The sequence below is a fragment of the Buteo buteo genome, chromosome 4 (assembly GCF_964188355.1).
Source record: "Buteo buteo chromosome 4, bButBut1.hap1.1, whole genome shotgun sequence".
NCBI lineage: Eukaryota > Metazoa > Chordata > Aves > Accipitriformes > Accipitridae > Buteo > Buteo buteo.
In genome coordinates, this window is record NC_134174.1 from 62,005,234 (window position 1) to 62,033,005 (window position 27,772).

General features: G+C 37.2%; 1 protein-coding gene across 1 annotated transcript; it reads left to right on the plus strand.

Annotated features, from left to right (window-relative positions):
• Positions 1-5,376: 5,376 nt before the first annotated feature.
• ENO4 (enolase 4) lies at positions 5,377-27,417 on the plus strand. The gene is made up of 14 exons (XM_075026990.1): positions 5,377-5,550; positions 7,995-8,123; positions 9,344-9,534; positions 11,654-11,793; positions 13,882-14,051; positions 14,280-14,411; positions 15,881-15,946; positions 16,660-16,722; positions 18,813-18,980; positions 20,779-20,904; positions 23,200-23,395; positions 24,378-24,445; positions 25,009-25,126; positions 27,230-27,417. The coding sequence occupies exons 1-14, from the start codon at positions 5,392-5,394 to the stop codon at positions 27,400-27,402; spliced, it is 1,899 nt and encodes a 632-aa protein (XP_074883091.1). The 5' UTR covers positions 5,377-5,391; the 3' UTR covers positions 27,403-27,417.
• Positions 27,418-27,772: the final 355 nt, after the last annotated feature.

Consider the following 27,772-nt stretch of genomic DNA (forward strand, 5'->3'; position numbering starts at 1 on the left):
ACTTATAAAACCAGGATTTTGTGGATGAATACACCCCCAAGCAGTAATGCCAGTCAATAAATTCTTTTCCTTCAAAATAAGGTATGTTTCATTGCATCAGCTGCATGTTATTCAACAAATGTATGAATATCTTATATGGAACTGTGAATATTATGTATTCTTCAGAAGTCATACAATGGAAAGCTTTTCATCTTACAATCACATCTAGCTTCAAAAATATGTATTTTTTTTAAGAATATGTAGGGCCAATATTTCTTTTTTTTTTTTTAACTAAATGAGTCTTGAACTGAAGAAAACTATTAAAGATAACAATGGAAATAGGAGAAAATAGAGAATTTTATATCCACAATTCACACAGCATTTCCCTAGCCTCACGGGAACTATTTAAATCTTGTTTATAGCAAAAAGTAGGATCAAAATGGTTATAAATGTAATATAACTTTCATACAAGATCTGAAAATTCTGGGGGGTTCTGCAAAAAATACCAGCAACAGCAGGCAAGTCTTTTGAAAAATTACATATTTGTGATTTAAAGAAACCTAAATTAGCACAATGAAAAAAATGAAGTCAGTTATAAATTCATATGATCTTATGGGCTTATCCCAAAATGATAGTCAAGCTTTTGCTCCAGATGGTGCAATAGTGTTTGTGACATCCACTTTGAACTGCAATCTAGTTATGTGTCAAGCAGGAGAGTCCATTATTCACAGCATCAGTGCTGGGGAAAGAAGGTTAAAAGTTCAAGACATGCCCCAAGTGATTAAGGTTGTAAAAATCAGGAGATATACCATGGGGAAAAAAAATGCCATTCTTCCTTTTCTTCCATATTCAGTTTGTCCCCAAAAATGTGTTTAATCAAATCACAGGATGCAGAAAAGCCCAATTCTCAATAGTAATGTAAACCCTACCTTTTTATTTGAACTCCTTAAACACCTTTGCTACCAGCTTCACTTTTCCTGGAAAGAAACAGAAAAGCTTATCTTAAAATCTGTCAGCAAGTTACAGGACTTGAGAACTCAGTTAACGCTATTTCTCACTCATTGTAATATTCACTTCAACTATTACATACTTCTAAGTAACTCTGATTTCAAACTTCAGTTTTCATGTATCCCACAGATCACCAGTTCATCTGCACTAGGCAGGTTTCACTTCTTAGTCATGTAAGCCTTTGATCTGCTAACCAGTAACAGTTAACCTACAGATTGCTTCCAACCACCCCAAAAGTTGCTGTATTTGGAACTGCAATTACTGCTTCTTATATAGTTGAGCAAATTTAAGGGGTTTCTAATACAATATAAAAGGAAAGAAGAAAATGCTAAGCCTGAAGGATGCAGCTAAAAAAAATCAAATTAAAAAATTCTTCTGCAAAATTCTTTGTAGTGAGAGTAATGAATGGAAAGATTTACCAAAAAAAAAAAAGGTGCTTTAGTGCTCAGAACCTTTAAAAAGGTATCAAATAATTCTTTTCAGAAAGGTATCTCATTTCAAGAGGTCAGAAAAGTAGAAGAGTAATCCCTTCTAACAAATACATTACTTTTTCTGTTTGCTATTTGAACTGCAGATTCAAACTAGAACATCAAGAAAACCATTCTGACCATAAAAAAAAAAGAGATGATGAACAAGAATAAATTCTGCTGATGTAGGTAAAAATAAGTTTTTTTTTAGCAGTAATTACACAGCCTCAGAACTAGAAAACTTAAGTACATGGTCCCGCTTTTCAAACTCTGTTCATCTCTGAGTTTGATTGCTGGTTTGTATAAGTTGCAAATGTATTATGGCCACATTGCCACATCAACTTTGAAATTTTATCAATATCTTTTATGCAGTAACTGATGTATGAGCACACATTTTTATTTTCATACCATAGAAAATATTTAACATGAATTGCACAAAGCCTGACAATATTCAGACTCTGTATATATTTGTAAGTGTATTAACATTTCAGAGTATGATATTGACAATATACTGACAAAAATCCCTATAAGCCATCATGTCAGGGTCCCTGAACTAGATAGGCTTCAATAATGCCTTAAAGCTCATAAAGTTACTTCAAAATGCCCACACAAAGAAATCATGTAGTAAACTCCTGATATCCAGAATAAACCTAGCATTCATCAATAACCTGTGCATTACATTAAAAAAATCTACACACTACAAAAACCAGTTATATCACAGAAATTTGAGGACAATCTGCAAGCTCAAAAATCAGCTCAAAAACTTGTCTTTAAATACTGTGAGTTCCAAATCACCTTTAGAGTTAGAATGATAAATCAAAGCCTATCAGCTCTCACATTTTAGTTCAGCAGGCTCCTTTGGAGAAGGCTAGGCTCACCCTCGCACAGCAGGAGCTGAACAGACCCACAGGAAGAATCCTCAAACTTTAGAAAGAAATTAGTACTAAAACCCACTCAACTTGAAGTAACCATTGGAGCGAAGAATGATTACTCAAGGCAAATGAACTCTTATATGAGTACTCTGGAAATTAAAATAATAATGCTAGAGGCGGGGGGGGGGGGGGGGGGGGAGGACCTAAAAAATTATTAGAAATTTCCAACTATCCAGTACATATTACTCAAGTTCTTGGAAGTTTTTTATCTAGACTCAAAGCCCAGTCTAAACGTTATGTTCAGCCACATCCTAGGACCAAAGCTTTTGTTTACTCTTGTACATAAAGTTATATTTAGCTTTGTTACTGGAGTTTATCCTTTATAGAATACAGAATATTAAGAATTAAAAGAAACACTACAGAAGCATTTTAGGTGTAAAAGAAAACAATTGGAAAGCCTTTTTTATTTAAGAAATTAAAATGTCTCAAAAACAGTAACGTACTTGTACAAGAGTATTTGTATCGCCAAGCTAACTAAAAGGCAATCCTGATTTTATTGGAAATGTCATGCAGTTTTTATGTACTCAAGACTTGACTTCAAAGAAGACCCTGTCAGTGGAATGAGCGCACATTACTCTTCTGTGAAATCCTACAAGAACACAGATGGCAGTGAGACCATGATCTTAATTGATTTAAGGGTCTAGTTTATATCTTTAAAGCAACATTTTAGAACAGCAAAAAGCAAATTCTTTATGCAACACTTAAGCATGCCACATTATGCTTGGGTTTAGAGTGCCCCAGATTAGCACCACATATAAACAGTTAAGTGAGGTACAAAGTATCTTGCGAAAAAAGGAATGTACACAATACAATATCATAAATGAGGAATAGCTGGTCATAATTTATTTCCTGGCATAAGAGTTATAGTAAAGGCAAGAGGTGATAAAAAATTATGTATGGCTGCTCTCAAAAGAAATAAAAGACCCATTTCTCTATACACCCAAAATCCTATACAATCTAAAAGATTTTGGGAGAAAATCTGTTGAGAAGACATTAAAATACGGTGTTAGTGGACATCCTCAGGAAAGAAAAGGTTGCAAGCTTATACTGCTGGTTTTGTACATTTTAAATGCACATGTTGATATAAGTGAAGCATTTTCATTGTTTAAAAACAAAAAAGAACTACTACAGGGTATCATTTGTACCTGGTTATTTCTCAAAGGCTAGAGTCATGCCAATCATAGGCTTTTCTTCACTGGGTTTGTTTCTTGGGGCTTGCTACATATACTTTGATTAGAGAGTTTTTAATTACACTTTAGCCTGTTAGCACCATGGGGCCAATAAAACTAAGAGAAATAGAACTAAATTCTTTTCATTCAACACAACTGTTAACTAAACACCAATTAATTACACCCACACAAGCCTAATGAAGATAATGGGGTTGCAGAGAGTTCACCACCAGTATGAAGTGGCTTGCAGTATCCTAACCTTAATCAGTTAACTACTTCATAATAGGTAGGATCATAGGATAAGCCATCCTCTTTCTACACGCTTACAATTACTATTACTGTTAATGGAAATTACATGGCCATACAGATAATTCATGTAACATTCACTTGATCATGAACCAAAAATGATAAATACTTGAGGGGAATCCTTACTATTATTTCAAAGGGTTTATTTAAAAAAAAGAGTTCAAGGTTGTTAAATAAACTGAGTGTCAATCTGCTCCAGCTTATTGCTTTCCCAAAGGCAAAGCTGACAAGTTTCTTTTCCCAGATGGTTGATCAATATCCATACAGCAATACATGAAGCTGTTTCTCCACGATACATTTCATTTAGAGCCCTTTTAAAGGCAGAAGGTGGGAAACTGATATAGGAGCACTTGAAATGTATCAGAAGGTATAGCTCTCGTATTGGGTTCTATTATCTAGCATACGATGAAGCTCTTGGAGCACCACACCAGCACCGTTACCTCCAGAAGTCTGTTCTTCCAGGAATATTTAATTAAACCGGAGCTTTCTGGGCCAAGCACGCGCATGCGACGCAGATCTGGGACTACTCCTCTACTGCCACCCAGCCCACCAACCACACAAGCCCCTCCTGAGCAGTAACGTACCCAAGAAGCAGCTGCCCACCATGCTAACCTGCTCTGAACGAGGAAAATCTAATGAGGTATTCACTGCCCGCTCTCCTCAAGGAATGGGTAGTGTCAGTTTAGAAACTTCTTCTGAGGAAATGGCTTAAAAAAAGAGGGTTTAACTCTCTGGAGAGGTACCATACTATTTCTGAAGGACGTGAAAGGAAAAGAAAATGATTCAGTAGGGATTTTTCTTCATTATCACCCCACCTACAGAAGTGAACAGACAATGAGCAAAGGTCTACACTTATTGATTTTAGAGCTGAGGAAGTGTGCAGCTAACAGCTTTTTAAGTATCTCCATTTTCAGTTACTTCAACAAAATTACCAATGAACAGTGTAACAAAGTGAAAGTTTTTGTAGGAAATTGCAGACTAAAAACGATCATTTAGGTTGTGAAACGTTTCTTTTCATTGAAAGTAAAGGGCTTTTAAACGCAGAAGTGGAGTTACTGGGGCATTTTGCAGCGTTATCCTCACTAGACGTTTCACAAACCATAATCTGTCTCTCTTTCAGGACGATAATCTTACACAATTTTGTTGTTCAGAGACTCTTAAAACTAAAGAGTACCTGCTCGAGGCATTCTGACTCGGAAGACCATAACCAGCCTCCGAAGGAACCGCGAACACCGCACGGCGTTAAGAAAACCAAACCAACCCTAAACCACCACCCCCCGGGCTCTCCAACCACACCCGGCCCGGCCACGCAGCAGGAACAGGGTGTTCGTTAGCGGCTCCCTGGGAGCCGAGCGCCGTTTACCGAGGAGCCCGCGGGGACAGCGGGGCGCCCTGAGGGGACGGCGGCGCCCTGAGGGGACGGCTTTCCCGCCCAAGGGTGCCGCGGGGGGGGGGCAGGCGCGCGGCTCTCGCGAGAGCTCAGGCGGCCGCCGCCGTCGCCTAGCAGCCAGCCCGGCCCGCAGCCCCGCCATGGAGCCCGGCGGGCGGCGGCAGCAGTACCGGCGGAGGCTCCAGGGACTGCGGCGGGAGGCGGCGGAGTATTACCGAGGCCAGCGAGTGCCGCAGAGGATGGAGGAAGCGCTCAATTCCCTCTTCACCCTGCGCCCCGCGGATCTCTACGGGGAGCTGGTAGCGCGGGGAGGGGAAGCAGCAGGCGGGAAGCTGCCGCCGCCAGCCCCGGCTCCTCCTGAGGGGCCGCCGCCTCTCGGCGGGGTGAGCGGGGCCGGAGGGGGCTCTCCTCGGCGAGCAGGGGCCTTCCCGGCCCCGCTTCAGAGGGGGCGAGGAACGGCGTGGAGGGGGAGGCGGCCGTGTGGCGCTCCCCCAGGCACCCGTGGGTGCTCGCCGTACCGGGCCTTCCCGTAGCCCCCTCCCAGGTACCTGGCGTGGGCGCCGGGCTCCGTACTTGCCCTCGGGCAAGGGGGGGTGCTGGCTGCAGGCCTCAAGGGTTTGATAAACCAAGAGGTTGATGCGAGGAGCTCGACGCCTCTGTGATTGCAGTTAAGCTTAACTAATTCCCCGTCGTGGAAGGTCCGTGGCGGTTTTGTGTTTGTGGCCAGTGGCGCTTTGACGCTGGGCCGAATACGTTTCTGCAGCAGCGGGGCTTTTTGTCCTGGGCTGGCTGCTCATCTCGACACAAAACCGAAGTATGTTGCCTTAGGAGGGCACAGGTGGACGTCCCGAATAAAAGTGCTGCTCAGCACCGTGACGTCTTGGGCCAGTCACAACAAGAGTCTGGGTGCTATTCACACTGCAGCAGTTCCTGGAAAGCAAACGGGCCTTAGTGGAAGCATCAAGAATCGGACCAATTTTACCTGTTCCCAGCTGGCAAAGTGCGATAGATGGTAGTCCTACTGAAACATCTATTAGTGGTGATACAGGCATTGCCAACACTACAGTAGTGAGCAACTCTTGAAAAAAAATAAATTTCTAGCTTGTTCGTTGATGTGAAAGTGGCTGTGGAAATGAAACATTTCATTATGTCTTACACCGTTTCCCATCTCCCAGATGTTTTGCCATCACCAGTGGAAGGGACTAGAACTGGCAACACCTGTACTTGCTTTGCTTGGTGTTCGGTGTGTTCCTCTTCTATGTAGCTATAAGTGTTTCCTAGTTTTCCCATTTGGTAAGTCATGGTTTGGTGACCATCTCCAATACCAGACAAAAGAATGAAACCAGTAAGGAAGTATGCAATAAACCTCAGGTAGCAACTTAATCCCATTTTTTAAAGCAACATCAGTGTTCATTGAATATGGGCAGAGCCACAACCATATTCTCATAGTTGGATGATGACAGTCCAACAGGCCCATTAAAGACCATGTTGGAAGAAGTAAGAGAACTCTGCCTGCCAGAAGTCTAGGTTTTCACCTTTCTCGCAGGGCTCAAAGCTTGCTAGCCTAAAATCCCAGATTTCCTATGGGATAGTGATCCCTAGCTATGTCACTTGTCTTGTGTCCTGTTACTAGGTGTGGCATACCAACAACTCCTTAAAACTGTGCTAGCCTCGTTAGCTCAAGTTCTGTCCAACCAAAAAAACACTTCTAATTAGGAGAGTTTGGTCATTGTGTTAACCTTACACCAAGTATGTTCCGTAAGAGAGGAGTCTACAAAAGGAGTGGTTATTGTTATTGAGGAGCTTGCTGACAAGCCTCTCTTCCTTCCAGATTAAATGTTCTACTATGAAGATCTTTACTATTGCATCGATTGAGTGTTAAGACACATGAGCCACTGTACATATGTCTTTGATGAACCAACCTTGAAACATCATTAGGTTTCTAGGACATTAAGTACTTTATATAAGCAAGAAGTATATTCTGAAAATGCTCCCTGTCCGCAGCACATACAAAATTTTATGTGTAGCATTTCACATGAGAACTTTCCTGAGCAGGAGGATTTTGGTTAAAGATTGTTTCTAGTATTTTTGTTAGGAAAAAAAAAATTACAATATTATTTTAAAGCTTAATAACTCCTTGTTAATAGATCAATAAATGAAAGCATGCTACAGGAATTTTAGTATAACATTAGGATCTAGTAGAGTTTTTTATGGATTTCTAAGAGTTTCTCTTGTCTAGGATCTTTTTCTCTTATGAGAGAGGAGACATGTATTTTTTCAAGATCTTATCCACAGACAAAATTATTATTTTATAGCAGCTCACTGCACAGGGGAGGTGGAGGCTATGTGCATTCTAATGGAAATGAGTTTCATGAGTAGCACAATGACTATTTTTGGTTTTCGGTGTAAAGCCAAGTAAGCTTCGGACAAATGCCTGTTTTCTAGGAGGGTTAAGGAGATTCTGATACTTATCACTAACTTTCCCAAATAAAACACACTTTCATCTAACTTTGATGTGGCTTTGGACTTCCATGCTTAGATACGAGTTGGATCTGTTCCCTGGAATTTCATACTTAAGCAGATAATATAGAAGTAAATGCGTAGTGTAACAGGAGTATTTTGAATACTGGAATGTATAAATGGATTTGCTCAGTGGTGGATTTGGGTGAAATATATTTAATGGAATAAAAACCTCTTTGCATAGAAATTGACTTTTAATGAAGTTCTTTCTCTTTCATTTAAGGCTAACTACTTTTCTAAATTTTCGAGAGCTCCAGTAATATGCAAGGTAGTTGGAAGAAAAGTTCTTGATGGAGTTGGTCAGCCAACATTAGAAGTGGAAATATACTGTACAGTTAAAAACTATGAGAAGGTATGAGCTGCTGCTTCCTGTTTTATTTATTTTAATAAGACAGTATCAGGGAGAGGTACCATTCCACTCACATCCTAAGGAACATTTTATTTTCCATCTTTAATGAAAGGATATGAATCCCTGTGACTCAATAGTTGAGTGTTGTAACTTAGAAAAAAAACTGTCATGGAAAGTTAGACAGTTGCAGCAACTATAAAAAAATTATTTTCCATGAATTATACAATACTTATCTTTTATTTTATGAGTGGGATGTGACAGTGCATCTTTGTATTTTAAATTTTTGTCTGTCTTAATGATCATGTAGCTTTTCCTTACACCCCATTTCTAGCCCTGTAAGTTCATTTTCCTTTTACTTTTTTTTTTTTTTCCCCAGATCCTTATATTTGTATGACTGTTTCAGAAAAATATAGTACAGGTGAAAAACACAGTATAGGTAAACGTACTTTTTTAGACTGAGCTAATGGGTTGATGTGCATGATAGTTCAGTCAAACATATACATTTAGCACCTGCCATGCAAAATTGATGGTGCATTGTCATCTCTCCCCCAACCTGAAATGTTCAAGATACTGTCTTTGCAACTCTAGCTGTTGTGGAGTAATTATTTCTACTTTCCCTCAGTTAAACTATGGTTCACTTAATTCTTGAATTAAATATAATTTCATAGATATTCACAGTATGTAAAGTTAATACTATTAATGCAGGCAACTCTGTGATGTTTGTAAATGATGTCTTCATTAAGTGAATTTTCTTAAGTATTGTTTATTCTTCAGCAGCACAGAAAGGCAAGTTTAAATTACCTAAGTAAGACAAAATGTAACTGATCATGAGGGATGGCATTAAGCATGAATGCTGATGAGTCATGCTATGACAGGCTACCAACAGCTGCAATAAAAGATGTCCTAATGACTGTATGGTCCTTAAAATAGTTCCATTCTATTCTGATAACAAAATATATGTGTAAAGCAGATCTGTCAGGAGGTTTTTGCCTAAGTAGTTGTAATTTAGGTCAAGGAACTTGAATAACATCTGTGATTACCAAAGTATGAGAGACTAGGAAGAAGGTGCTGGATGAAAAAAGGTAAGTAAGTGGAGCAAACAGTAGATTTGGAGATAGGTACTTGTAGAGTTGGTAAGGACATAGACTTCTTAGTCTTTCAAATGACATTTCCAAGTTAGAAATTAAATAGTGTTTTAAGCCTTTTTACATTTTTTTTTCCAGAGGATTTGTTCCACTGTAATGTCTTCTCATGCTCAAATATCTGAAAATGCTTTACCTGACACCGCTAAAGCTGATGAGAGAGAAAGAAATGACTCTGTTAACACTGCTGTGGAATGGGTCAATGAATCACTGAACACAATGTTAAGAAACTTGAAGCCTACTGACCAGTGTAAAGTTGATAAGGTGCTTGGGTAGGTGTTGCATGTTATGCAAATCATTGCATTTGAAATATACACCATTAATTTATATTGTAAATTAAAAACATATAGAATATTCAGTGTTTTCTACTTTTTTATATATATTTTAAGAGGTGATTTCTATATCTGATACATTGCACTATATTATTTCCTGCTTTTTTCATAATTATGGTATGAAAACCATGCTCTTTTTTACAAGGTTTTATACATGGGATACAAAAATAAGGGTCTTTAAGAAAAAAAAGCCTAAATACATTCATGAGTCAAAGTCTTTAAGAAACTCATTCAGTGCCAGTTTAATTCAGTGAGGATGTTTTTTCAGACTGTGACTCCACTTCTTCTGTTCATTGCACTGCAGAGCGGAAATGGTATGAAAGGCCTGTGTGTGTGTCTTCTGCATTGAGCTAATCCACAGAAAACATGTATATACATACAGTTTTCAGGTTCTGGTGGAGTCTTCTTTCTGAGCAGGCTACTTCAAAAGGTTTCTTACTTGGGACAGTTAGTTTCTTTGGAAACATAGTTTCTTTAGTAAACATCCATGTTTATTTTTTCATACAAATATTTCTTCTTTGGAGCATCCCAAAGTAAAAAAGAATGGCTATATTTTTCCATTCAAAGTAATGTGTCTGCTTTTAATAAGAATAAAAGACGTAAGGTAAAAGTATAACAGATGTATCTGAATGCATTGTACCGTAACATTAGAGGAGCTACCTGGCTACATTATGGCTTTCTTTGCCCTGGAAGCAGCAGTATGGCCTGTCATCCTCTTGTGTAGTTGGAAGTATCTCTTTCAGCTGCGTCACTGAGGGGAATGACGCTTTGCTGTAGGGGTAGCGGTTGGGCTGCCGCACTTAACACAGGCTGTAGCAAACAGATCTAATTACCTTCCACGTGGATTAGCTTTTGGGGAAACCTTGATGAAGGGAATAAGGGCTCAATTGGAAAGAAATTCTTCCAAATGAGGTGAGTCTAAATAAGATTTTAATGTATTGTTTACACTACTTTATATATCTTACTAACTCAGGTTGCCTGAATTGGGTGACTGTGACCCATGTATGCAGTTTCCACTTCGTGCATGTAATTGAAATCCAGCCTGTCGTGGTTTAACCCCAGCCAGTGACTAAGCACCGTGCAGCCACTCGCTTCCCCCCCACCCAGTGGGATGGGGGAGAGAATCAGGAAAAAAAAAATTAAACTGGTAGGTTGAAATAAGAACAGTTTAATAGGACAGAAAGGAAGAAAATAATAAGGATAATAACAATAATAAAATTACAATAATAATAATAATAATAAAAGAATTGGAATATACAAAACAAATTATGCACAATGCAATTCCTTACCACTCACCAACTGATGCCCAGTTAGTTCCTGAGTGGCGATCCGCCCCCCAGGCCAACTCCCTGCAGTTTATGTACTTGGCATGACATCATATGGTATGGAATACTCCGTTGGCCAGTTTGGGTCAGCTGTCCTGGCTGTGTCCCCTCCCAACTTCTTGTGCCCCTCCAGCCTTCTTGCTGGCTGGGCATGAGAAGCTGAAAAATCCTTGACTTAGTATAAACACTACTTAGCAACAACTGAAAACATCCGGGTGTTACTAACATTCTTCTCATACTAAATCTGAAACATAACTCTATACCAGCTACTAGAAAGAAAATTAACTCTATCCCAGCCGAAACCAGGACAAGCCACTTATGATCCTGCAGCCACTTAGATAACCAGTGTGTGACTGACCTATTGGATTAGCAACTTAGGCCAAGCTGTTGTATGTCATGAAGTTATGACAGGATCCGTTACTACCCATGCAAAACAAATACAACCTTCACACTAAGATTGTCTGCCCAGAGCTGACTTTCAAACCAGTGTGATTTGAAAAGCACATGTTAAGGTTTATAATACCTGCTTGTGGTTCTTTTTGTTTAACCAACACTGCAGATGACTACCACAAAAATAATGTCATTTATTGACTTCTCCAGCTTCTATGGCAGAAGCTCAGATAGGTGCCCTTAATCTACCTCTTAGCATGTTCTTTAGTCTGTATACTCTGTCTACTTGTCACATGTCTAACAATAATTTGAGCCAGTAATCTTTATGCCTCTTCCCCTCTCAGTGAATACTTTAGAAAAAAGGTAGAAGAAAAAAAAGAAATTCAAAACCAAGAAGGAGAAGAAGCAGAAGCCACTCTTGCCCTTACTTCAAGCACTGCATCAGCAACAGCACTATCTGGCAAAAAAAAAGGAGCAAAACCAGGTTTTAGTTTATTTGATTTTAATATTTTCTGCAATACAGATATTGATAAAGGTTGCTAAAATACTTTCTGAAGCATTCTGTGGACACAGAATGCTTCAGAACACGACACAGTCATGTTCAAAGGGTTTGGCTACTCTCTCTCCTAAATCTTCTTTCTGATCACAGCAGTTTCTACTGCAGAAATAAGAGAGAGGAAAGTAGAGTTTTCTCATCATTCACATGCATTGGTTGAACAGAGTTTTTGCCTTTGTTTTACAGTTGGCTTAGACAGGAGGTTATTACTCTTCAGAGTGAGGAATAAGAATGGAGGAGGATGCAAATGAAGAACAAAAATGAAAATGATAAGGAAAGAAAAGGGAATCACAGAACTGATCAGGAAAATGGAAATAGAATTAAGATAGAAGTGGAAAAGAATGGAAAGAGGGAGGAAGGGAAGTTTCTTGCTAACACTGAGAGAAGGAGGAAATAAGGTGAAAAGCAAAAGAGAAAGAAGGGGATGAGGTGGGAATGATGGGCAGTATAGAGTAAAAAGAAGTAAGCAAACTATCCTACTAAAGGAAAAAATGGTGTGAGAGTAGAGAAATAGGGCAAGTATACAGGCCAAAAAAAAACCCAAAGGAAAAAAGCACCATATGTTGCCTCCATATATGTATTAGCCTCAGAAAAAAAAGGTTTATCATTTATTGGAAGGGCAGAAAATTTTGGCAAATTATTCTTGTCAGTTTAGTTTCAGCTGTCATATACTATCAGTAACCAGTTAATGTTAGATGTGTGCACAGTAAATTCACCTTTGACCTGAAATGTAACATCTGCAGTTGTCAGGTCTATCTAGATACCATCATGCTGTATATTATACTTTTAGTCAAGCTTCTGCTCATACATATATTACTTGTTTTCAATAATTGTGTTTTCTTTATACTTGTTTGTGACAGTGACTGTAATATTACTGTTAGAATCAATACCTGACTATTAGGAGCCAATGATTATAAAGCTACTGGTTGTTACAGGAGACCGCTAACAGATAGTGACTTCCAGTAGCAGGTGCTTTCAGAGGTAGTATCTATGTTCTAATTTATGCAGGTTACAAAGTAGTGTAGTGTAAAGGATCTGTGCAAAACACCGCAGTTTGTCACAGTTGCTGAGTACTTGATTACTAGTGTCTATGTGTGTAGCTCTTCATCCTCAATGTAAGAGGTGTGGGATCTGTGTATAGTATGTAACTTACGTATAATCTAATCTGCATATCCAATTAAGGTCCTATTAAGAACATTTTATCATAAAATAGCAGTTGTATCCTGTAGTATTTATATTTTATTGAAATCAAAACTTGTACGGCACTCCTATTAGGAACCGAAGTAGTTGGTCACCTTTATAAAGTCCCCAATGCATATGATTCTTGACAATCAGACTGCTTATTTCAGTTTCACTTAGGTGCTTACTGTACATGTTTATGTAAGCACTGTAGGCAATAAATATGATAGTGGGAACTGCTGGGTTTCAAGCATTTTGGCAAAAGTTACTCCACTGTATTTGAAAGGGAAATAAGTTATTTTGAAAATGTAACAAGACTAGGCATGTGGAACATTTAAAAGACCTGTTTTCTGATTGGAAAATCCAACTGTAATAGGCCTAAATTTTTTTCACAGTCATTATTAGAAGAAATTAGGTATGTGTACTCCCAGTCAGGTTATAATGTAATCTTCCAAGCTGTTTATGCAAAAGCTGAGCAGACAGGGAGGATGATAAAGAATACTGAAATCATGCTTATGAAAGGAACCTTAAAAAAGATGTAATGTTACTGGTTATAAACCGAGGTAAATAAAATACAGATTTCAGTTGCTGAAAGGTCTCCAAAAGAAATAGATTTGAAATACATTTGAAACCAGAGTGAAGACAGATATTTTGCTTACTTGTAAGGTCATTTCATATAAAACAACTGACAAGATTAAGTTTAAAATAAGAACTGATTGTTTTGTAATACATTGAGCACATACTGAAATGGCAATATACTATTTACTCATATAACTGTGATACATAAGCATATGTTTTAAACAAGAAAATACTTAGCTACTAGTCTCTGTCTTGTAGGAAAGAAGGTGGCAGTTGCAGAGAGAACGATCCCACCTGCAGAACCCGTTGAATCCGTGCTTTGTGGCAGCTTAGCCATTGGGGGAACATCACTTGCCATAGCTAAGGCTGGTGCCACCATTAGCCATATCCCCTTGTACTTACATATTGCACTGCTGAAACATGATCAGGTAGATACACATGACTTTTGTAATTTTAATTTATCCCAGTTATCACAATTATTCTAGAATTCTGAAGCCAGTAGTCCCTTGTGACAGTAGTATTTAATATACCTCATAGAATACACCCTTAAGACCGTTGCCTGTAGCAGTCTTTGAACCCTGTGCAATAATTAAAATATATAAGAAATTATTCTGATTTTTAACATTTTTATTTTCACACGGTACTCCCAATTACAGGATTCACCTAAAGAAATGACACTACCACTCCCAATGGTTACTCTGTTGAACTGTGAAAAAATTTCACCTGCAAAACTGAAATTAGTGAAAGAAGTTATGCTTATACCACCAGTTCAGTTATCACTCAAACAGGTACTGTTTCTTTTTCATTTTTATAAATGTATTCTATAGACTTAATATAAACTACATATGTATGTAAATATATAGATCTTTTTAATATAGTCCTTACAAACCGTGTTTTTCATTTCTTGTTTGCTTGCAAGGCCCAAGTTTTAACAAACGTTAGTGCAGAATTCTAACACAAGGAACATTAAAAGAAGTAAATAGATGAAGATTTAAAAGAAGATACATGAAGATTTCAAGTTAAAAATAATGTGTTAGTATAGAGGAAAAAATCAGTACATCGAAGAAGATGTAAGGGAATTGTGTTACACACCAGTAAGAGATTTTAGTTTTGTTTAGAATGTGATTTTACATTAGTAGATTAGAAATAGTAGCAGTTGATTTATAGAGCATACAAAACAATACTTGTAACATTCACAGGAAAGCATGAAATCTTTGGGAATAAACTGCTTTAAAAAATGAAACTGTGATGATAGAAGGGAATACAAAGCAGAAGAAAATCTATTCAAGGAGCAGGAAGGATGGATGAGACAGGCTGGATCAACCCTCTCTTTTTGTTTAGCCATGTGTTGCCTTAAAGAATATATCTGCACAAGATGCCTACAGTAGGGCTGCGATTTCTACTTTGTATGCTGGTGACCTGAACAAATAGCTAGGCTCGATTCTCTTTCTTTTTCCTTTTCCTTTAACTTTTTAGAATTGTCACCAAGAGCTCTTAATAAGGTTGCTAATTCCGTATCTTTCAAAGACATAATGCCTCCTAGTGCTCATGGGAGAGGAGCAAGCTGTTTGCTGCAGTGCAAAAAACCATTTGTCCTGTGTTGATGTGTTGTCAGCTGTGACTGACTTCTGCCCCCTTCAGTATTCCTTTACTGGCACAGTTTAAGAAAATCTGAGATGTAATTTACTAAGTTAGCGTTAAACTTTTACTAACTCAGCTGAAAAGGATAGAGTCTTGCGTTAAAAGCAATGGATTCATTTGATTGGAGTGTTCCTCCATTCCCCAATGTTTTAAAATGAAGACAGCAATTTTTTCCCTGCTTCCTCGAAATGTTCTGAAGGTAAATACATTCAATTTTGTCAGAGTATCCAGTTAGAAAGTTGTAGATAGAGTCACAATTGTGAACAGTGATTATCATCTTCCCACTTCTCAGATATTACACAGACCCAGATATTGCTTACTTGTTAGATTTGGGAAGGGTTCCTTTTGGGGAAGAAGAGACCACTTTCCTTGCCATCCCATTCAGCAGCATAATCAAATACTTCTGTTCATTCCACTGCTACTAACCCTTTATCACTGGACACTTGACTGCATTTGTGGGTGGGGGGACTGTGTTAAGGAAGTCTATTATAGTTATTTTTAAAATGACTTTATATTAAGATCTGCATTTAGAATAAGTGTTCTCTCTCTTCTGATTTAAGCTGCTAAAATGAAATAATTTATCTTTCTTTTGAAGATCACTGTTGTTTAATTTCAGGGCATAGAAAGAGTTCTGGTTATTCAGAAAGAAATTATGAGACTGTTGGACCCTCCAGGCAAAGTGGTACAGTAAAAATGTGTAATAATGTGATGTACTTCATTTGTTTTTTCTACTACTATTGTCTTTTTAACCTTAAATGTGGAACATTTAGCCTGTTATCAGGCTTAGTCTTATGGCATGGAATAGAAGATGCATTTCTCTGGCCATTTGGTGATGTTCAATTAACAAAGACAGAATAAAAAATTGTTCGAAGCATAGTAAGACTTTCTGTTTGCCTGAAGAAGTATGCTGGGAGTAAATGGTATCACAGTGAATATACAATATGTGGTTCTGATCTTGCCAAGTCTCACACACATGTGATGTATTACTCAAGGTACTAATACTGTAGTAGTATATCAATCTCAGTATGTGCACATGCTTTTTGCAAAGCAAGGTTGTTGGGTTTGTCCAAGGACAGAGTCTAGATTCTCATTTCTGAGATCCCCTGTATTTTTGATAGGCTAGGTGAGAGTCTTTTGAAAAACAAATGAATGATGGTTGGAGTGATGCCCACATAGAAATAAACATTTGAAATGAGTTACCACCACAAAATAAAATTGGATAGTTGCTGATAGTATTCAAGGTAAAACAGAAGCTATTTCCTAACTTAAATATTTGGAATCTCTTTAGAACAAAATTCAGTCAATTTTTTTTTTTTTTTTAATTATTCTAAGGTGTCTCTGTCATTTTTGGACTTTTCCATGAAATTGATTGATTTCTTCTTTCACTCCCAACAGCCCAGTCCTCAACCAGCAGACAGTAAGAAAGGCAAAGCACATAATATAGGGAAGAAAGCTCCGGTAAGAAAAGAGGTTTTCATTTTAAGCCTTCAGCAAGGTATTAACAACAGCAGGGAACCAAAATGTTTTTAAGACATGAAACATTAATCTACATTACCATTTTGGAAAGGTCAAGGGAAGACTTTTAAATATTCCAAATGCTTATATTTTACATAATAATTTGGATTCTTCTGACTATACCTTCCCTTCCTGTGGAACTATAACAGAAAGGGGAAATTCTTCTGGAATCTGGTCATTTTTCTCATATAGAAATCAGTCCTGGTAAATTATCCAAATAAGCATTTTGCAGGCCTGTAGCACCAGCAGAGAACATGCCCTTTTGATCATGCAGGCCATAAAACAATTACCTGTAATACTTGCATATTGTGCTGTTTCCTAACTCTGGGAGCATAACTCCCCTCTTAATCATGCTGCATTAAGCTCCCAGTTCCTGTTTGAGGTTATAGATAATGGCAGATACGATCCAGTAGGTAAAGGGCAGCAATCACAATAGTGCACAGGGCATTATTTTATATGACTCAAATGATCTTTTTTATCACTTCAAACCCTGTAGTTTATAGATGAGTTTTCCAAATAGTGGGAGGGAAATGCCATGCTGGTTTTGCTCTCCATTCTGAGATGACTAAAATATTATCAGGTGAGAATCTTTGCCGTTATGGAGTACACAAAAGAGAGGATGAATGAAAGTTTTCCTATGTTTTTTGTTGCTTTAACAAAACAAAATTCATCATCATTAAGCAGCTGGCCAACGTTTTCCTGGTGGGTAATTTCCATATTCTTATCAGAATATGTACTGCAGTTGCAAGTTAAAATAATTCTTAAGATATGCACAAGGAAACAATGCATTAGATTCTCTGAAAAAGTTCCATTTATTTCAATAGGAGAAAACTAAAGGAGATAGTAGTGAGACTGAATTTTAAACTGATAAAAGCACCATGTTAGTTTGAACTTTCTGGGGAAAAAAAAAAAAAGGAAAAATTACAAAGTAGGCAGTGAAGAAGAAGAACTTGTTTAGGTTATAGAAGTAAAGACTAGACAGAAAAAGATGTTTTTCTAAAGATAGACAATGCTTTTAATAAAATGTAACAAGGCACAACATGTGGATGCCTTGAAAATTACATGGAAATGCAGACTTAACCTCTATCTCACATTAAATGCAGGGAAACTGCAGCATTTCTTGCTGTCTATTGCTGCAGCTTAGTGCTCCAAAAGCAACAAGTCAAATAGATTGTCTCTCCTTGCAGATTGCTCAAAATAATCTCATAACAATTTGACCTGCATTTTATTCCTAACTTTTTATGTGAAGGAACATTCATGCATCCTCTGTAGCTAGGCCTCTGTTCTGTCTGCTGTAGTTAGTTCTCTAACTCTTGTCAATACCAATGCCTTCCAATTAACTTCTCCAGTCTAACTCAGGATTATATCCTGCTGCTTTCTGGGCAATTTAGGGTCATTCTTTATAATCCCAAATTCACAGACTTTAAAATTAAAAATCAGTGTTTGAAAAACCTACAAAAAACCTGATAACAGAAGGACACGTGAAATATTTGCTCAATGCACCTTTGCTTGTGGCTCATGTCCAGGAACATTGTTCCTGAGGCAGACAACCACATGCAGCTTTGCTGGAGGTATTTCCCCTGTATGAAATTTGTTCCTTCTAGACATCTTGGAAGATTCTAGTGTTTCTTAACACTCCATAGAGGCAACATCAAAGTTGTTGTTGAGGATGAATGAGTAAAAGCTGTTTAAAAGTGGAGAATATGTTTTTGTGGCAAAGGGATGGTCTTTTACATAGCATCCATGACAACTCGGTGGTTGTTAAAAGTGCTTTTAAAATCTTTTTGTAAAGCAATACTGGCCATATAAGAGAGAGAACTACATGACTAGACGTATTTGCAAGGACTATTCATTAGGACTTGATTACCCCTCATTCATAGAGAATTGTCCTTAAAGTTGCCAATGCAATTTCTGAGAACAGATTTATATTTTGATGACTGAATGCAGACTGAAATGATAGTGAAAAATATAAATATAAATATTATATATATACATGTGTGTAAATAAAGTGATTATTTTTCTTTTACTTTCAGCCACAAACCTTAAAAAGAATATCACACTTAGGTTGCCTAATAACAGGATGTGATAATCTAGAACAACCGCTACTCCTAATGCAAACAGCTTGCAACAATATGGGTCTGGAGCTAGGAACAGACATGCACTTAGCAATAAATTGTGCTGCTCATGAATCAATGGATTATGTAAGTTACTTTCTATAACTATTTTTTTTGTTTTTTTTTTAAAAGGAATGTAGCTATTTGTTAACTTCATTTATTATTACATTGCTTCTAACTCTGTTTTTTAAGGTAGCAATCAAGCAAACCAAAAGAATTGTCTCTGCATTTATAAATTATGGTTGAATCAGTCCTACAAATATAGCGGATATGTATTGGACTGTGAGTGCAAGGGGACAAGACATGCAGACACCATTCTGGTAGCTTGATGCAGTGGGACCAGAGAGAATGCATGTATTCCTCCTCCCCAGCTGTACCAGAATACTGGTGGTGCACCTTGTGTGGGATAAGGCTCACTGGACCAAGGCAGACCTCCATTACAGCTTGTGTCCTGCCTACAGCAACTCTGTTACTTTCATAATTTAACTATAATCATTCAAATGGTATAAGCCTGCCTGCATCAGCCAGGTTTATTCCTTTTCTCTATTTATTCAGTAAGGTTTTTCAGATCAGTCTGTGTCAAATACAGTGAACTGTTTTAATGGGCAAACATCTACTATATGTTCTATTTAACAAACCAGCTTCATTTCACATTACATCTCAGACAATTTTGAATTAAAGTATCAAGTGGCAAATCCTGTTTTGTTTTGGTTTTTTTGCTTTCACCACAAGGTATAAATGAAATAATTATCTTCTATCCACCTTGCTTTCAAGGATGAAGAACACGAAATTACTTACACAAGTATACTTCTGTAATTCCTTCACATTACTAGATGCTTATTTCTCCATTATATTATGGTACATGTGTTGTGTACTTCAAACTACCTTGACCTTTTTGTGTATTTTTACCATGGAATGTTTGTACATCCACTAACATTCATTTCATTGTGTATCAACATTAATTTTTTAATTCTTATTTTTCAATATTTTTATTTGACAAAGTTTATTTATCTCCAGCTGAAGTCTTAATGTTCTTGCCCCTTGTTCCAAGAGCAATCAGGTTTCTCTCTAAGCAGAAAGAGAAACTTCCTATTCCATTTAATATCTCATGAGATTTTGTGTATTTGGGTGTACTACAGTGACAAACCTTCCATTACTAATATCTTTTGTGAAAGCAGTTGCTTTCCTAACAGTCTATGATATCAGAATGAGGAAAACCTTAACCAATGAATTATCAGCAATTCTGTAACTTTCTGTTATCGAACTGCTAAAAGTCACTAAAGCAATGGGTATTCTGGCACAGTTTGACAGTGTGCCCTTAATAATCCTCATATGCTGCTGTTTGTGCTTCCCATAATGATGAGACTAGTTTTAAACTAGTCTTTTTTTTTTGAAAGGGGAAAGAAGCAAAGAAAGGCAGTGTCTTGTTTTTGAGCACAGAGGGTGCACTCTTTTCCTCTAGCAGTGTTTTCTTAATGAAAATGTGGACAAAAAATTAATTTTTTTTGAAAAGTGAGATTTTTCATGCAAGATTCAATAAAAATGACAAATATTGCTAACTTTGTGATAAAGTACTGTAAAACTGTCAGTGTTGCCTAGAAAATGCTGAAATAGATCTCCCTTGTTTTGGGAGTGGCATCTTTCAGAGACTTCGGCATGAGCCCACTGGAACCCACTGTTACTTTAGGCAGAGTTTTCTACAACAATGTGCTGACCACTTAGACATAGAGTAAAGTAGACAAGTGAATGTGTGCTTATTGAAGAACGCACAATTCACTGCCTTAATAGAGATACTAGTGTCACAAGATCTGTATACTTACGTTAGTACTCTGGGTTTTAAAGTATTACCTTCCTTATCTTTTATGCTTTTTACTTTACTTTCTAGGTTAAAGGAAAATATGAAGTACTCACTGGAACGTTCAAAAGTCCTGACGAAATGGTTGACATGTATGTGGAACTGATCAATAAATTTCCTTTTATTATTGCATTAATAGATCCCTTAAGAAAAGAGGTAAGATACCACAGCGCAGTCCTTGAAAAATTGATAATACTGTTAAGTGGCATATCACTGAACTTTTCATATTTTTACAAAACATATAAAATATGAAGCTTCTGTTTTCAGAGTCTTTAAGCACAAAAATATCACTATAAAAATGTATTTAACAATTCATTTGCATATCTGTAATTGACAGTAACTCTAATTTTTTCTATACTTTTGACATAATTCCTGACAGAAAATAATACTGGCATGAACAGAATATGGTCAGTACAAATATTTTAAAGAATTACAAGCATTGGGGTTTTTTTCTGACTCTACTTGCTAAACCACTGCCATTTTTATTACATTTTCCTTCATATGTAAACAAATAATTCAAATTATAAAACAAAACTATAAAATTCAAGTGATATATAAATTATATTATATTATATTATATGGGAGGAACTGAAAATTGGACATAATTGTATATGCCTTAGAATCACCTAAAAAATTATAGCTGCTATTCTTTATGATTGAGATTTATACTCAAAGCCAGAACAAACCTGTCACTGGCAGCAATGCTCGGCAGAATTTTTAACATGGTAGTAAGAGACTGTGTATTTACCACTGTGATCAAAGTTAGAGGAGTTAATTTAGTGTGGCCAATAGATTACAACAATAAAGGAGAATACTATTAAGCATGCTATCACGTTATAGATGGATGAAAGAAATAAATTGCATAACCTTAAATATTAGCATTTATACATAAAAGATTAAGTTTCCATCTATTACAAAAAAGATAAAAACTTAATTGTAGCAGAACCTACAATTGTAGACCTAGATTCTGCAGTTGCACAACTTAGTAAAAATTTGCTTTTGCTGTCAAATTGCACACTTTATCTTCTTTAAAATAAGTACATGGGGTTTGTTTTCATGAACAAAACATGAAGACTGTGATTGAAGGGGGATGCAAAATGATGTTGTCTTTGTGCATCTGCCCAGTGCCTGAATCAATAATTCGAAAATGGATGAACTGCAAAATCCATCTGATTTTGTTCTTAACTGGAACTTTAAAAGTTTATTTTTCTAATATCTGTGTTTACTGTTACCTCACTCTGGTTAGCCTTGCCTCCCTGCACTGTTTCAGTCTGACTCTCTCAATTACCCGTGTTCCAAAACATCAGACTATTCCCCACTCCTGCCAGGCCTGAGAATCCTTGAGAATTCTTATGAAGAAACATATTTGCAATATGAAAATCTGCAGGAGAATTACAACAGGTAGTGAAGTACAGTTTGAAATAGAATACTATTAAGGGAGATGCCTTTCCTCCTCCTCCCCCCTCGCAAATCTACAGTTTACCCATGCCACATCTTTGCCACAGGCAATTAGGTCCTTAAGGATTAGCCCTGGTACGAATTCAACAATTCATTGCCAGACAGCAGACCACTTTAGTGCTTAAGTTTTAACATTTGTTCAGGTGTCAAAAACTTCATTTTCACTTACACGTGGGCTTGAAATCCTTATAGGAATGGACCCTTAAACAGTTTGCAACTATATAGATACAAAAGTCTCTCTGATCTGCAGACCAAGAATTATTACTGGCAGAATTATTAACTAGAAAAGTGATTTTTTTTAATGTGAGAACTTTGCATTCTGTGGACACAAAGAAAGCAAATTAATTCATAAATTTCTTCTTTCAAATTATTTACATATCCTTGTCCTTTATTTATCCTTAAATCTCAGTACCATGTGGACAGTGCTTTAAAATCAAGAAACAAAGACCCTAAAAAAATGGAGCTTTGCTGGAAAGAGAGCATTGTAGTTTCCTGTTCCCTATGGGTCAGTCTTACAGCTCTGATCATCCTGTCTTGATAGGTGTCATTGAGTCTATGACTGCCTCCTGTTTCATTATTTTATATTCAAACAAATATTATGACACTTAAAATATTAACACAAGAATGACTACTCTGAATATTCCATTTAAATTAAATACATTTCAGGAAGGAAATCAAAATAGCAAACTCCTAGTTAATTTAATTTGAAATATTTTAAACTCTACTTGTATGCAACTAGCTTGGATTAATTCCAGATTAGAATTTATGTTTTCTAGCAAAATCTTAAAATCCAAGCAAAATTCCAGTGGTATGTTTTTCTTAGGTGGACAGATTTAAAATACAGTATAAAATATAATATATTTATATGAAGGGTACCTTTAGGATTAAATCCAAATATATATATTTTTTTATTATTTTTTTTTTACCTCCTCAGTTAGGCTTTTCATTCAGTTTAGTTTTTTAAACTCCAGTTATTATTGATTGTTTATGCAGGACAGACAGCAATGGAATAACATATGTTGTGCTCTTGGTTCCAAATGTTACCTGATTGCTGAAGATGCTGCCAAATATATTTCCCAACTTAAAATTGATGAAAACATAAACATACCAATGTGCAGTGGTGTTGTCCTAAAATATATTAACCAAACTAAGGTATCAGACCTCATAGAACTTACTGGACTTCTAGACGGTGAGTAGAGAGGGGAAAAGGCTGACTTTCAAACGCTGCAAGTCAATAAATAGTGTTGTTACACCTGTAAATATTACATCTTTTTATTTAATTATTGCTACTTCTAATTTAGAAAGCGCTTGCCAGAAGAAACTAGAATTCATGTTTTCATTCACAAATCTCTGTTCAGGAGCTTAAAACAGCATTCAAGGCTTCAACTATAGTAAATTAATACACTGTGGATGCTTTGAATGTGGGTGCCCTTTGACATTGCAGCTCAGTGTCATGCAGTTAGATATCAGAAGAAGACAAAATAAAAAAAGATGTAGTTGAGTAATCTGAATTTTGACTAACACTAGTATTAATAATTAAGAAATCCAACCAAGTCCAAAATGTTTAAAATTGCAGTTTATGTAGATTATTGACTACATATTATTGAGCCTTTGTGGTAACAGTACTAAGAACTTGTGCAGTTTCATATGTAAGATTTCTCTTTGTATCAATTTTTCTTTATTCATTTTTAAACCCAAGGAATAGATGGACAAATCTAATATATCCAAGTTCCTTCCTTATTCCTTCAAAAAGCCCAGAATCACTATATCAAAGCAAGTAAATAGCAATGTAAAGATTTAATTCAGTCAGGATGGTAAACTCTTTTTTGCAGTGAAGAAAAATCATTACTCTGGTAAGGAGGAGCACATTTAAAATAAACAGAACAGCTTCCCAGCCTGTAGAATACATTACCAGACAGATCAGTGAGAGACAGAAATTAGGATAGGTTGTTAGATATTCCCTTAGCCATGCTGAAAATAATATGTAATGTTAATGTAACAAACTAATAGAGTTTACATTGTTACGAGATGGGTTTTGTTGCTTTTACTCCTGTTCGTATTTAAGCTTAGATAGCCCAAGGGTAAAAAAAAAAATGAAAAGTCCAAACAATTTCTGTGCTGAATATATAAAATATACACTAATGAAGGTTTTACACTCCCGTTATATATAGGTCAAAGACATATTACCATATTAGGAAGTCCAGATGGAGAATCTTCTGATGATAGCCTTGTGGATCTGGTAAGTATTGAAAGCTGTTCAATTGCAGAATTGCCAAAACACTGCTTTTAACATGAACTATTTTTTAAGGAGAAAGCCTGTTTCTGCTTGAGAAAGAAATAATGCTTTACAAAATGGGCTTTTTCTAGAGAGTTGCCTTTTTTCCCCACAGAGAGTTAATCTTTGAGTTTAAAGAGAACACACAGGAAATTTGCCAAAGCTGGGAGTATATTCAAAAGTGTGTATGATCTATTTGGTTGCATTAGGTTATAAAAAAATCTGAGTTACTTAAAACATTTCTGAGTAGTAATAATATTTTAGGCAAAAATTCTGAACACTAATATATTTAGCCTTTTTGTATTAAAGCTACATTTGCAAATAAAATTTCACTTCATACGCCAGTGAAAATTACTGTTTGCATCCACAAATCTTTCATTAAGAGATTTTATTTCTACTTAGAGGAGGGTTTTTATCTGTAGAAACATAAGAGTGTTAAATTAGAAGTAGGATAGCATGCTTAATAATTAAGAATGACTTCACTTCCCAAACCGTGTAGTTTTAAAATATGCACTTTCTCGTTTAAGGCTGTTGGACTGGGTGCCAGGTTTATCAAGTTGGGAGGTCTTTCCCGCGGAGAAAGGGTGACCAAATACAACCGCCTTCTTGCTATAGAGGAAGAACTGGCCAAGAATAGAACGCTACGTATGAGCTTCTTTCTTACTTTGTTTTCAGCTTGCAATGAATACGAGAACAAAGATTGGAGGGAGAATGATTGAAACTGCACCACAGGAGGGAAGCGAAATCAAAAGACTATAAATAAGTGCTGACAAAAAAAACCTAGGATAGCACTTGCCACAATGTATATTGTTGTCCTAATGGATTATCTGTTTACTGAATGTTAAAATAGACCCCTTCTTGAGGAGTAGCCTACATTAAGCTTTTTTCCAGAATTAATTGGTTGGAGTCTTCAAGACCACAGTGCAAAAGGAACAAAACAAAAACCATGCATATAACATGCCGAAAAGCTGCCAAAACGGAATTTTAGGCCAAATACCCCACCTCCCTCGAGCCCCTAAACATATATTGCTAACAAAACTTCATTTCACAACCCTCCTTTGTGCGTTACCTTCCCAGCAAAATGTGTTTGGAAAGCTACAATTGCACGGGTAAGCACTAAATAAAACCGAAGTTGACGATGCACGTTCAGCCTTAGCCACTTGTATGCATCTGCCTGCATTTCAGGATCTGCATCTTCTTTTTACACTATATGCTACACTGTTAAATGCTTGACAGTTCATTAGAGCCACTTCTCACTTGCTCAGGTATCAATCAAGACAGAATAAAGGCATACAGTCTGAAGGGGAGGCAGAGAGACAAGGAGAGGAAGAAAGGAAGGAAAGGGTTTGCAAGAATTTATTATGCCTAAGAAAAAGAAACATGAAGGAGACCTAAGTCATTTTACCCTCTTGTTTCTAATAATTTTCAATCTTCTGTACATAGGATAGCAGCACTTGACATGCATACTGTAGAACAAATGTTTTATTTAAATTTTTTTTTTAGTGAAAATATTCTGAGTTTTCAGAATCTCCTTGCTCATATATAATCATTGTAAAAAACAGAAACATAGACAGAAATTCTTCTTTTGCTAAGAAAGTAGTTTCACAGAATGCACTTTTCAAAAACAAGACAGATAATTATAGAACTATGAATTTTAACTGCCTCAGCAGTATTAATATATTCCCTATTCAAATGGCATAGTCTAAACAAAAGAGCTCCAGTTTGACAAATATTTAGACCTGTATCTCATAAAGTGAAATAGCAACAATTCCCGAAGCCGTTAATCGTTTGGCAGAAGTAAAATCCAATAACTAAATCGACAGCAGGGAAATACTGAGATAGCATGTCTGAGCTGCATACCAAACTCTTCATTTGGCCGGGCCGCGAGCTACGGAATACACTGGAGAGCTGAGAAGTAGAGGGCTCTGTAAAGTGGCTCATCGACGGGAGGTGACACTGACCCATCAGGAGTGCCCCCCCAGGAGTGACTGAACGGGGCACGCAGCTGGGCCCAGCAGCACCGTAACAACAGGCGCCCTGGGCTCGCCTCCTGCCTTGCCCCCTCTCCCTACGAGTAATTTGGGTTGCGCAGGAGCCTCGGCCTAAGCGGCAGCCCCGATGCCGATGCTGTGTTTCAGCCACCGGATTCATCTGGAGGGTGCGTGTGAACTGCTGGCCAGCTGAAGCACAGACCCGCCACCCCTCTACTGAAAAGTAACGCGTATAGCTGAGACGTAGTCAGCGATGGGGTGGGCATTGTGTAGGTGGCAAAACGGGGAGTTAGGTGGTGAGCTTAGGGAGGAAAGAGTGTCACAGCATTGGGAAAAACAGCAGTGAGAAGAGAGCTGAAGTGGTAAGTTACAGGAGCAACATCCGAACGTGGGCTTACATAAAGTTGTTAAAGGCTGGGGTAGAGAGCACAGTCAGCTGATGGGAACTTTTGCAAGAGCACCAGTGCAGAGGAAGATGGGTGTTTGAAAAACGGGCAGCAAGGTGAGATGATTAGTGAAGAAGGGAATGCAATAAATATCCCAGCTCAGGCTGCTGTGCACCATGCCCTAATCATGTAATCAAAGTGCAGGACTGTCGCTCCTTTGTTTCTAAGGACCAGACTTTTAAATGTGTTTAGAGACTCTTGTAAGCATCACGTGGCATTTTAAAAAAATCCGAGTGTACCAGAGAAACATTACAAGAAACAGGATTACAAGCAAACATAAGAATGAGTTTCTTTTTTCTTTTCTATTTCAGGTGAGGCAAATCTTGAATTTATTGCTTTTGCTGAAGAACCACAGCCAGAAAAACAACTTTCCAATGTACTTCCTCCCCCAAAGCAGGACTCGTTGCCTTCACAGCGCTCTCAGCCAGCCCTGCAGGTTCACAGCCTGCCTGCTCAGCTCCCAGAGAACAGCACACTGACCTAGGTTGTCAACATTAACTTCTGGGTAAATTTCTAAAATAAAAATAAAAATAAATTCTAGTAAGAAACTCGTATGTTAACTATTCCTTAATCCATTTATTTTCAAGCACTTTAGCCAAACATTTTTAAAAGCGTTCAGATACAAGCTTCTCTTTTCCCAGGAGACCATTGCTTTCAGCTGAAACCAAGTTAACTGAGCAGTGGCTTTAGTTTGAAAACACCACAAAATTCTGTGCTGTATTTACAAATTGACAAAACAAATATCTCTGTGTTCAGTCCAAAACTAAATGTTTGTTTTGGGAAAGTTGAAATCTCTCTCCATACAAAGAGCAAGCTATTGACAAACAGTAAAAAAACCATTTTACAAAAAACAA